This window comes from Eptatretus burgeri, chromosome 7 (genome assembly GCF_056783735.1).
Source record: "Eptatretus burgeri isolate ZD-2024b chromosome 7, Ebu_testis_v1, whole genome shotgun sequence".
In the NCBI taxonomy this organism is placed as follows: domain Eukaryota; kingdom Metazoa; phylum Chordata; class Myxini; order Myxiniformes; family Myxinidae; genus Eptatretus; species Eptatretus burgeri.
Window position 1 is genome coordinate 104734139 of NC_140967.1, and position 12106 is coordinate 104746244.

Consider the following 12106-nt stretch of genomic DNA (forward strand, 5'->3'; position numbering starts at 1 on the left):
TGAACTTGTGGGTTTTGTAAAATAATTGTAAAAATATTGTTCATTTTAATTTTAAATGAAATAAACATTCCTCCTACCCCTGCCCTTGTCCATTTCCATAGGTTATCCAGAATGATGCTGTTGAGGATGGAGGGATGTCTGTGGTTCGCGACATCGCGTTTGTCGCGATTTCCTTCCTTTTGTTTTATGTTCTGATCACATTTGATCCGTCACGTTGGTTCAACAAGAAGAGGAGCCCCAAAAGAAAGCTCTGCATTCACTGGTAAAGAACACAAGTGACTTATTCATTAATATTTATCAAGTCTTCATCCACGAGGGAACAAGATCACTCAAATATTTTAAACGAGTTTACTGTGTTTGATGTTATGTTGGATTATATGGGCTTGAAGTTATTTTTGCCAAATATAGAATATGTTGTTTTATTGCTGGAGGAGATGACAAGGTGTCCAAAATCCATTGTTAACAATGTTTTTCATCCAATATTTTGGGGCCATCTTGTATTTCAAAATGGCCACCATGTTCCACCAAATTTCAGAATAACTCAGGCTCTGATGTCATATGAAGTCTGTTTTGGTGGCAATACCGACATTTATCATGCCAAGAAGTTAAAAACACACAATTTTAATCTTCTTGAAGTTATGGATGGTGACCATCTTGGATTTCAAAATGGTTGTGATGAACAAACCCACTTTTGCTGTATTAATCAAAGTTAAATTTGGTGTAAATTCCTCATTGGTCATTTACAGGTCGAGTATAACTTTGGTAAGCCTTCACTTTGGTTAAACTATTTGTAATTATAGTTGTGTATTCAGTAACCTGTGTGTCAAAAAACCGATGAAAGTTCCAACAAACTCTGTCTTGTAATTCATGAAAAATCTGCACTTCTGCAGTCCAGCAATGTCGATATACTGCCCCTCATCTACGTGGTCTTGTAGAACACTGAAGAACTCGGTATGTGGCAATACATGAGGTACCCTGATTCTTATAGGGTATGATTCTGATTCTGATTCTGATTCTTATGATTCTGATTCTCATGAGGCAATACATGAGGTACCCTGATGATCTTGAGGCTGGATGATTGGTACCCTGATTTCAAGTGATTTAGCTTCACAACATGGACGCTGAATATACTTTTCCCAGTTTTTTTTGTGAAGCGGGACATGTGTTGGTACAGAATGTCACGAGACAGTAAATCTCCAGAAGACAGCACGTCGGCAAGCCGAACTTTCCAGGCATCATATCCACGGCTGTTTACAATTTCTTGGATTGTTTTCTCCCATGTTAACAGGAATTGGCCCTCCTGGAGTTTTTCATGGAATTTTGGCTCTTCCTCATCTGTGGTTGGTTAACAAAATACACATTTTGATTTGACAAACATTGTACTGTTCAAACGAGTCTGCTTTATAGATCCTGAAGCACTGGGTTGTCCTCTGTCAGTGAAGTTGTGTCTTGTGAAGCAACAGCAAGTTTGATCCTTCTTGTTCTTTCATCACTATCCAGGTGACTCGGTTTTTTAACGTCAATCTCTGTGTCAAGTATCTTTCTTTGCTTGAAGCTCATTTGCTGTGATTCTGATCAGCCTTTGTCCAACTCACACAAATTCTGGATTGTAATAATGTCTTTTTCTGGATACACTTAAGAAACGTTTCAAATGTTGATTTCTTGAAGGTTCTGTATTGAGTATCAACAAGCTTTTCACCAGTACCTGTGTGGAAATACAAGCAGAGTTTAAAATCTGTTGTTGCCTTGGTGAAAAGGAGCTCTTTGGGAGATGCTATCATGTATCCCATAACACAATCTGAAACATGAGAATTTGATGATTATTCAAGTGAAAGAACAATGAGATTTTTGTTTTTGTAATAACAATCTGGCTGAAATAACAAAGGATAAGACATGGATAGATTCCATACGATGATTTCCTTTCTGTTCAGATTGATTTTATTATTAAATGTGTATACAGTACATTTCCCAATTCACCAAATGCTTGTTCCTCATTGGCCTCCGTATTTTGTTACATTTTAACAAACAGTTTCCTCAAAACTCTTTATAGTTACTGAGTGACAGTTTTTCTTGCAGCTCTTTCTTTGATAATTTGATCCATAGTGAATAATTTAAAAAGTCCATTTACCATTATCTTAATCTATGATGAACAAGTGAAGTAATTTAATTTTTTTATATCCAGTACATGATGATATGAATGATGTCCCACACATGTGACACAAGTTTCTTGTGAATATAAACTAATACTCACCTACAAAGTGTTGATTTCCAAGGAATAGTTTGTTGGTCAATGTCAAAGTTGTGGGACAAAATACTTCTGAAACGGATATTTTTAAATCCAAGATGGCCATCAAATGATGTCATGAAAAAATGTTACCAATGGAATTCCAGCGAAGTCAGACATAATTTACAAAATAGTCACAATTTCCTTCTTCAGCAAAACAAATGTAAAAGTTCATAACATGCTCCACTATTACATGAGATTCTTCAAATAATCAAGTGTGATTCATCGTTCCTTCGGACATTGTTTATGTTATATCTGCAAGTTCCACATTCCGTATCCTCCAGAACTGTAATACTCGTGGAACATGTTTGTTTATGTTTCACAAAACCATGTGTTCAATACTTTACATGTGATGTCATACTTTATTTTACCTTGAACTGAGAATGTTTGTTTGTTTTGTTACAGTTTACGATGTCGATGTAAAGTGAAACGGAAAAATGAATCGAAAGACGATCCACCATTGGTAATGAAGGTTCGGGAAACCGAACACCCTGAAATTCAGAAAGGAGAAGGAAAGGAGGTTCTGGAAATCACTGAAAAAATGGAGTTCATAGCAAAACAGAACATTGGTGACAAAGAAGAAGAGGAAGAGGAATATCAAAAAGAGAAAGAAAAGGTTTTACGAGCAGAGGAAGAAAAACTTCAGGAATATGAGGCTCGGATTGTCGAAACTGAAAGAAATCTCTTAAAAAGAGAAAAGTTTGTACGGGAAATGGAACACGAGTTGTTGGAAAAGGACGTGCAACGGAAATTGGAAAAAGAATTATGGATAAAGGAGAAAGAGGACCGGAAGAGAGGAGAGGAGGAACAGCAGAGGAAGAAAAATGAAGATGAGCAGAGAAAAATGAATGAACAGGAGAGGAAAAATGAAGAAGAGCTCAGGATGAGAAAGAAAGAAGAATCAACACGAGCAAAGGAGCAATTCCAAGTCCGAATGTGGGAAAAACGCAAAAATAAAGAACTTGATCAGAAAATGCTGTTTGTAGAACACAGAATGTTCGAGATTGATCAGTGGAAGAAACGAGTGCAGCAGCGGGAGCGATACCTGCAGATAAGTAAAGAACAGGAGATGGAGCGACAAGGTGTGTTTGAAGTATTCATGAATGGGAAAGATGAGGAGATAAAGAAACGGCAGCTTCGTATGCACCAACAAGGAGAGGAGTTTAAAGATGGAGAGTACCGGCTGCTTAAATTGGACGAAGAGACTCGTCTTAGAGAGAGAGAGCACCGGGAAGAACAAAAACAATGTGAAATTAGATGGAAACTGAAAGAGTTCATGTTAATGGTAAGAGAACGAGAGATGAGGGATAGGAAAAATAACGTGGAGTTAAGGGAGAAGGAGGTCTTGGAAAGAGAGAACAAAGTACAAAATGCAGGAAAGCTTGATGAGAAAAACGAGGAAGAAGTGCTTGGAACGAATGATGGGCTGGAGGAGCGACAGCAGAAACAGGACAATGTTGATTTGCTACTGCTGACTGAACCGAAGCCTCACAGTGATGATGGGCTGGAGCAGCAACAACTGTACAGTGTTGCCCTCCAACAACAACCGAAGCCTCACTGTGCAGACAAGTTACATCATCAGAAACAGCACGATGTACATCGATTGCCGCCCAAACGGGAGACCCACCATTCTTCTCAGTCTGAGTTTCTCAAGGATGAACGAGCGGAAATTGAAAGGCGCAAAAATAACCTCGTGTTCCGTGGAGTGAAGGAGGGAAAAGGTGAACATGACAAGGAGGCTGTGGCAAAATTAATAAAAGCCATGAACCTGGAGATCGAACCTGAACGGACTTTCCGCATCGGAAGATATGTTGAGAACATCTTCAGACCCATGAAAGTTGTTTTCAGATGCGAGTCTGATCGGAATCAGGTTCTTACGAATAATAAAAAGATTCGGAAATTGAAGGATCCCTCTCTCTGGACAAGAAACATTTTCATCACTCCAGACTACACTCAGCTCCAAAGAGAAACACTGGAGATGCTGCTGAGTGATCTTGACAAAAAGAGAGAAAGTGACCCAAATGGGCGATACACAATTAAAGGAGACAAAGTCGTCCTCCTGAAGAAGCCCAAGGGTGAACCTCATTTCCAGAAATGATGACCATCCCTCCTCATCTCCATAGATCACGAACACCCCTCCTCATCTCCGTAAACCATGACCATCCCTCCTCATCTCCGTAAATCACGACCATCCCTCCTCATCTCCCATCTCACATAATACAGTCTCCTCTTGCTGCACACTTTAAAAGAAAGACAGAGTATATTCTGTTAAAAACAATTTCCTTCAACACACGGTCTCTTCCAAACAAGTGATTGTACCTAAGATCACATCGGAGCTGAAACCGAAACCTTTTTCGAAAGTACAAACAAGGATAGGATTTCACTCCTGATGGATATTTTACATTTAATAAGAACAAGAACCCGAATTTTTATCGTGAAGGTACCAAAGCTGCAGAAAACCATGGTGGGGTCTTATTGTTAATGAAAAGGAATTCATCACCGACTTACATTGTTCATTGGCTCCCTCCTGAACGGAAACCTCACCGTGATGACGGACAGCAACAACAGAAGCCATCTGCTATTCAAGACCTTCAACAGGTAAGAACTTTTCATTACCCTTTGACAGGTGGGGTGAACACACTGGGTGCAAACACAACCAACCCCAAGATCAAAAACACAACCAACCCCAAGATTAAAACATTAAGTTGAAATTCATTTTGGAACTTTGTCTTTCACAGACATTGCTGTTTATACTTCCTTTGATGAAGAAGAATATCCTTAATTGTGGAGATAATTGTAATTTCGATTTTTGTGGGAAGGTAACTTATTAACATGGTCATCCTCATGCAGAATATACAACAAGAACTTGAACTCCCTTGGATTGGTTGAGATCACCTGATTCACCTTTTCATCGATTACCTGTTCCATGCATTTCCTTCTGTGGCCTTTTCTGAACAAGTTATCAAACCGATGAAGATATCAATGTATTTAATCTTTCATATTTCTGTTGTTGTTTTTTATCCAAAGACCCCTCAGAAGAGGTGCTCCTTCCTGCTCACCTGAAACCTTCCCACCGGTTGGAATGTAAGTTGCCAAGATTCTTGTCTTGCATCACAAATTATTCCAAACTTTGTCTAAAGTACATGTTCTTCACGTGCATCATGTCCCATTTTGTCTGTGCCTCAGAAGTGTTGAGGACAAATATTTTGCTGAACTCGAATCCAGAGAAGCAGCAAACAAATCTTCCAGGTGGTAGAAGTCTGGCATGAGTGTTAATGTATCCGTATCAAAATCATGGCGTACACCTGGATGATCATTAAAATTAATTGTTTGAAAAATCCAGTTTGAGTTTTTGATGAAGAAAATAAAGATGTGAAATTGAAGATAAAAGAAAGAAGAGAATTTAACTGAGATGCAGAAAACAATTGAGAGGATATAATATTTCAAGGATTGTGTTGGAAGATATGATAATGATGGAGATGATGATGACAATGCTATTGAGGGATTTTCACTTCCTTTTGTTGATGTGTGTGTGGAGGAAGAAGTTTCAGTAACGGCCACTGGAGAAGAAGATGTGATGTTTGGCAGTGGATCAATGATCACTCCGTCGTACAAGCTCCAGGAATGTAGGATGAAACATCAGACTCTTACAGACGGCTGATCAAAGATTTAAAAAAATAAATATCAGTCTCCAGAAGTACGGGAACTTCAACCTTCCATGACCTGATTTAATCACATCGTGCACGACTTCGTCACTGTACATTATCGTGCGTGACTTAATTACTGTACAAACACATTTGCACTCCATTGTCTTTCACTTTTGTTTTTCTCCTCGCATCCTTCAGCTGAGACCCAGTGTACGAGTTGTACCTCGATGACCCAGTGTACGAGTTGTACCTCGATGACCCAGTGTGCGAGTTGTACCTCGATGACCCAGTGTGCGAGTTGTACCTCGATGACCCAGTGTACGAGTTGTACCTCGATGACCCAGTGTACGAGTTGTACCTCGATGACCCAGTGTACGAGTTGTACCTCGATGACCCAGTGTACGAGTTGTACCTCGATGACCCAGTGTACGAGTTGTACCTCGATGACCCAGAGTACGAGTTGTACCTCGATGACCCAGTGTACGAGTTGTACCTCGATGACCCAGTGTACGAGTTGTACCTCGATGACCCAGTGTACGAGTTGTACCTCGATGACCCAGAGTACGAGTTGTACCTCGATGACCCAGTGTACGAGTTGTACCTCGATGACCCAGAGTACGAGTTGTACCTCGATGACCCAGTGTACGAGTTGTACCTCGATGACCCAGTGTACGAGTTGTACCTCGATGACCCAGAGTACGAGTTGTACCTCGATGACCCAGTGTACGAGTTGTACCTCAATGACCCAGTGTACGAGTTGTACCTCGATGACCCAGAGTACGAGTTGTACCTCGATGACCCAGTGTACGAGTTGTACCTCAATGACCCAGAGTACGAGTTGTACCTCGATGACCCAGTGTACGAGTTGTACCTCAATGACCCAGTGTACGAGTTGTACCTCGATGACCCAGTGTACGAGTTGTACCTCGATGACCCAGTGTACGAGTTGTACCTCGATGACCCAGTGTACGAGTTGTACCTCAATGACCCAGAGTACGAGTTGTACCTCGATAACCCAGTGTACGAGTTGTACCTCGATGACCCAGTGTACGAGTTGTACCTCGATGACCCAGTGTACGAGTTGTACCTCGATGACCCAGTGTACGAGTTGTACCTCGATGACCCAGAGTACGAGTTGTACCTCGATGACCCAGTGTACGAGTAGTACCTCGATGACCCAGTGTACGAGTTGTACCTCGATGACCCAGTGTACGAGTTGTACCTCGATAACCCAGTGTATGAGTTGTACCTCGATGACCCAGTGTACGAGTTCTACCTCGATGACCCAGTGTACGAGTTGTACCTCAATGACCCAGAGTACGAGTTGTACCTCGATAACCCAGTGTACGAGTTGTACCTCGATGACCCAGTGTACGAGTTGTACCTCGATGACCCAGTGTACGAGTTGTACCTCGATAACCCAGTGTACGAGTTCCACCTTGATGACTCGGGAAATTCTACGTTGATGAGTTTTTTGATTGTGAATTTTGTTATTTTTAATTCCTGTGAATAAAGTTAACCTAAAATCTCTTCTCCTTTCAAATCATATAATGTACAAGTCAAAGGAATGGTGTCTAAAATATTGTTATGAAAATGGCTCCGAGGGAATTACAAATTACTTAAAATTTTTAAGTGTTTGTACATTTCTTTGTTGTTCTTTCACTCCCGAACCGAAGCACCCAGAGACTCAAAATTTTGGGTGTACTCACGTTAGAATTTGGACAAGGTTTCAGATGAACGCATGTTGGCCTTGAAGGCCGTTTTGAGAGTAAAGGCCACGATGAGGTGAATATTGGGATGTGGGGTAAGGCAGTACTCAAACAGTAACCACCAAGAGGCCAATAACTCCAAAGCTTTTCAATGTACAACACGTCCTGAAACACCCACTTTCTTTTAAATAATTTCAAGTGGTGAATGCTTTTTTCCTCGGCAGTGCTGGGTACCACCCCAGTGTGTTGTACAATGCAAAATCAAAAACACATTCAGGAGTTACATGTGAAAAAGAAAAACTTCAAATTAATCAGGACATTATCGTGATTATTCTGCTTTAATTAAATGCTGCTCACAAAAGAGTGACTTAGCATGTAAAAATTTAAGTTTAAAATTCCAAAATTCCCCAACCATGGGATATGGAAACCCCCACCTCCCAGTCCCTTCACTTCCTCGCACCAGGGATCCTTTCTATTCCAACTCTTTTCCTTCTCTTTACATTAGCAACCATGACATACGTAAAATTTGGTGTGGATTTGCCCAGACATTCAAGTACAAATCATCAGTCAGCTCCCCACCCTCATTGGGAATGGAGGATGGGGGGGGGTGTCTGCCCATCACCTAACCCGAGGTACTCCAGCCTGTTTGTAATATTTGCTGGACGTTATGCCAGCCATTTTTTGCTCACATGGAACAAAAATTGTCCAGGTGATGTACAAGCATTGTCAGTCAGCTTTATGTAAACACTGGTAACTTCTTCAAAACTACAAACACGAATTTGATGAAACTTGACCACAATCATCATCACCTAAGTCCGGTCAGGTATGAGAGCATGCACCGGAGAAGCGTGTTGCTGCATCCACTTTCTGCCAGTACTCCAGGACCTCCAGCTGGCCATCCCCCAGGCAGATGCTTGGCTCATCCTCATCTCCTTGATATGTTAATCAACCTGCTGCAACCACGAGGTATGTGGTCGGCCCATTGGCCTTCCCCACTCATGAAGCTCCCTTCCTGAGAGAATGCGGTGAGCAGGATCAGCGTCAGGAAAACGAGTCACATGTCCATGCAGCCACAGCTGACGCTCACAGACTATGCAGGTAAGAAATCTCATTTGAGTCTCTCTCAGCAACCACTCGTTGGACACAAAATCTGTTCAGTGATAGCCAAGAATTCTCAGAAGAGACCTGGTACCAAAGGAATTAAGTATCCATCTCAGATCACTGATCAAAGTCCAAGTTTCACATCCGTAGAGAAAGACTGGAAGCATCAAGGACTTGATGACCTGGACTTTCCTCCCACATAAGTACCGGTAGTGCCACATCCCATGATCCAGTGAATCCATGACTCCCTAGGTCCGACCCAGACATGGGTTCACCTCTGGCTCACAGCCAGCAGAGACATGACTATCACTGCCAAGGTCAGTGAATCTCTCAGTAACATCAACATCGTCGCCACAAACAGGTACAGACAAGATAACAGCATCCAAGATGTCTCTGAAGGCCTGGATCTTAGTTTTGACCAAGGAAACCTGGAATCACGGCGGCTCCGACTCCTCATTCAGCACCTCGAGGGCCCCGAAAAGGAGCAAGGATACGGTCAATCGTTAACCTCTGGTGTAAAGTCTGACTGCTCTGGGTGCTGGAACTCAAGTAGATGGTGGCGAACCCTATCAAGAATTATCTGAGCAAAGACCTTGCCTGGCACGGAATGTAGCGTCACCCCTCGGTAGTTGATGCAGTCCTGGCGATCACCCTTCCCTTTCCAGAGAAGGACAACAAGGCCCCACTTCCAGTCAGTTGGGATGATGCCTGTGTTCCTTGTGTTGCGGTTCTTGGAACCGCATGCATCCAACAGATAGTGGCCCCAAGACAGTTATTCCATTAATATACATGTAGATAGTCCCTTTCCTTTTGTCTAACGGGACAACAAGGGAGTGTGTTGCGATGATCTCATAGCTCGGTTTGCTTACATCATTTTTTCTTCATTTCATTCCCACTCTTCTTTTCGTCTGATTATTTCTAAGGTAAATCTGAGTCACGTGCGCCTTCACTGTGAGGTGGGCCCTCATGGAGGCCTGCGTGTGCGGAGCCACTGCGAGGAAACCATAACGCGCAGGCATTAACCGCGCAGAGCCCTCGTTCCCAAGCGAGCCCTAAACCCAACGTGTGCAGCAAGTCATACAGTGCACTTAGCAGTGCAGGATTGTCGACTCTAGCTTCCGATGATCTGGGGAAGATTGCCGGTTGCATTAAAAAGGCATACAAATGAATACCTCTAAAGAGGCTGCACGAATGGTGTTTTTCACAACACAGGAAACACAGCCAGCACGCCGCCCGCGCTGCACAAAACGCGTACGGAGGCCGATAAAGGTGACTCCACGCCACGTTGGGTGGGATGCGGGTGTGTGAGGTAAAAGTGGTGCGTTCCTTTTCAACCAAATATCGGTGTTTGGCCTGCACATACGCTAGCAGAATCGGGCGAACGCGAGCACTGACCACGTGCGTAATGGCCGAACCACGCGCACTGTATGGAATGTGCTCGAAGGCAGACACGTGCGCCGCTCGTGAAACATGCATGGATTTGTCCAAAACAATGTACCTTCGGTCCTCACTGGCAGCAGCGGATTCCCCACGGATAGTGAACGTCTTCTAGTCTCTGTGGCCAGCGAAGCTGTAATCGGGCCAGGGAGTGTTGTGCAGTGCGGGCACAACACGCACGGAGCGGGCGTGTTGATCGGCGCTGGTTGGACACCCGAGCGGGGCATGGCCCGGGGGTTTTTGCGGGACAATTCGCGTGCCAATTTCGGTGTGGGCGATTCGTGTCATGTCGTGGGGTCGGAGTGGAGTATTGCCGCTGTCTGAGATGGCCTTTCCGGAAACGAAGTGAGGCGGTTTCCGGCCAAAGTTAGCGGGCCACGTGAGGAGTCGGGACCAATCAGAGATGCCCGATTCAGGTGATGACGTTTCGCTTCAGGGTGGCCCCTCCCCCCGCGGTGCAAGTCCTATAAAGTTTGGAGCAGTCCCTCCGCCTTTCTCTTTCTCCGCCTCTCTCTCGCTCTGGCTTCACCCTCGTCGACATCGCCACGACCCGCCTCCTGCTGCTTGGACTCCACATCTCCCCTCGCCCTTGTCGACATCGCCACGACCCACCTCCTGCTGCCTGGACTCCGCCACCTCGTCTCCGCCCACGCGACGTTGACCCCACCCGCAAACCTGGTCCCGCCTACCACTCCGTCCATGCACCCTGGACTCCGTCCCTTCTCCACTCAAGCCCCTCCTTCACGAACACGGTCTCCACACGCGTTGTTGAAGCCAGAGACGACGCGCCAGCTACCTCTTCATTGGGTTTTCTGTGTCTGTGTGTGTGCATGTGTGTGTGTATCCTGGCACCTGTCTGCTTAAGTAAGACTGCAGAAGATCATTATTATTACTATTGTTATTATTTTCACGTAAAGTCTGCTCTGTATCCGCTTTTGTAAGTTGCTTGTTTATTTTCTGCACCAACCTCTCTCCCCCATCTCTGCACAACACACCCCAATATACCTTGATCGTGCCACATACCTTTCCCTGCCCATTATAATCAATCATTATTTGGAATGTTCCCTGCTAGTTTTTGTCTTTTCTTCCATTGATCCAGCATAGTCCAAATCCTACTTTAGCCGGGACTTTATTCCCAATGATCCGTTCCTTTTAGCCGGTGCGTCATTGGCAGTGTCGCTCGGCTGCATCCGATCCGGTAGAGTGATCCGGTTCGGACAAGGCGTACCGAGGGCGTGGTCCCCCGTGATTAAATCACGTGACTAATTAGGTAACCCGATTAACCCAAAGACTGGAGGAACCAAGGTCACGCGGTTGAGTTATTGGCCTCCACTGTCGGTTAAGCGACCCGCCACGACACAGAATTATCTGTGTGCGACGGCCTACAATTCCGAGGAGTCTGGTGGGAACAGAGATAGCTTCCCCACCTCGTGGTCTTCTCACCCGACCCCCGGCCCGCAACACTTGCAAAGCAAAGAACTGCGTGCAACGACATGAGTGCAGCATTTCCACCAGCCTTGAGAAGTTCAGCATGGATACCACAGAGCTTTCACCCTGTTTCAACCGGTTCACCGCATCCTGCGTTTCCACAAATGAAGGTGAATCATATTTGATTGGAGGATCAGCAATTGGGGATAAAAACACCCCTGACATGCCTCAACAGCTGGTGGATCGGCCTGGTGCAGCTGCTCAAAGTAACCAGCCCAGCGGGCCTTCAATTTGGACTCCCCTGTCAAAAGCCCACCCCCTCCACCCTAAATGCAGTACACCAAGGGATTGGCTTGGAGGAACGCAATGTGCGAATTCCCCTGTAAACAGGATGAGAATCACCTGACCACAGGTGATGCTCTACTCCCTCACGGATTCCTCACACATAGGCCTCTTTCTCCATTCTCAGCACACGTAAAGTTTTATGCCTCAACTCCCTG

At 44.3% G+C, this 12106-nt stretch overlaps 1 protein-coding gene across 1 annotated transcript; it reads left to right on the top strand.

Annotated features, from left to right (window-relative positions):
- Positions 1–105: 105 nt before the first annotated feature.
- On the top strand, positions 106–6268 carry LOC147024000 (uncharacterized). Its single transcript, XM_085890133.1, has 5 exons — positions 106–262; positions 2690–4882; positions 5312–5368; positions 5471–5981; positions 6130–6268. Exons 1-2 carry the CDS (start codon positions 135–137, stop codon positions 4380–4382), a joined length of 1821 nt encoding a protein of 606 aa, XP_085746259.1. The 5' UTR covers positions 106–134; the 3' UTR covers positions 4383–4882; positions 5312–5368; positions 5471–5981; positions 6130–6268.
- Positions 6269–12106: the final 5838 nt, after the last annotated feature.

Coding starts and splice junctions, on each gene's coding strand:
- LOC147024000 (XM_085890133.1), top strand. CDS start 135: ATGTCTGTGGTTCGCGACATCGCGTTTGTCGCGATTTCCTTCCTTTTG. Junction 263..2,689: donor AGAAAGCTCTGCATTCACTG/GTAAAGAACACA, acceptor GTTTTGTTACAG/TTTACGATGTCGATGTAAAG.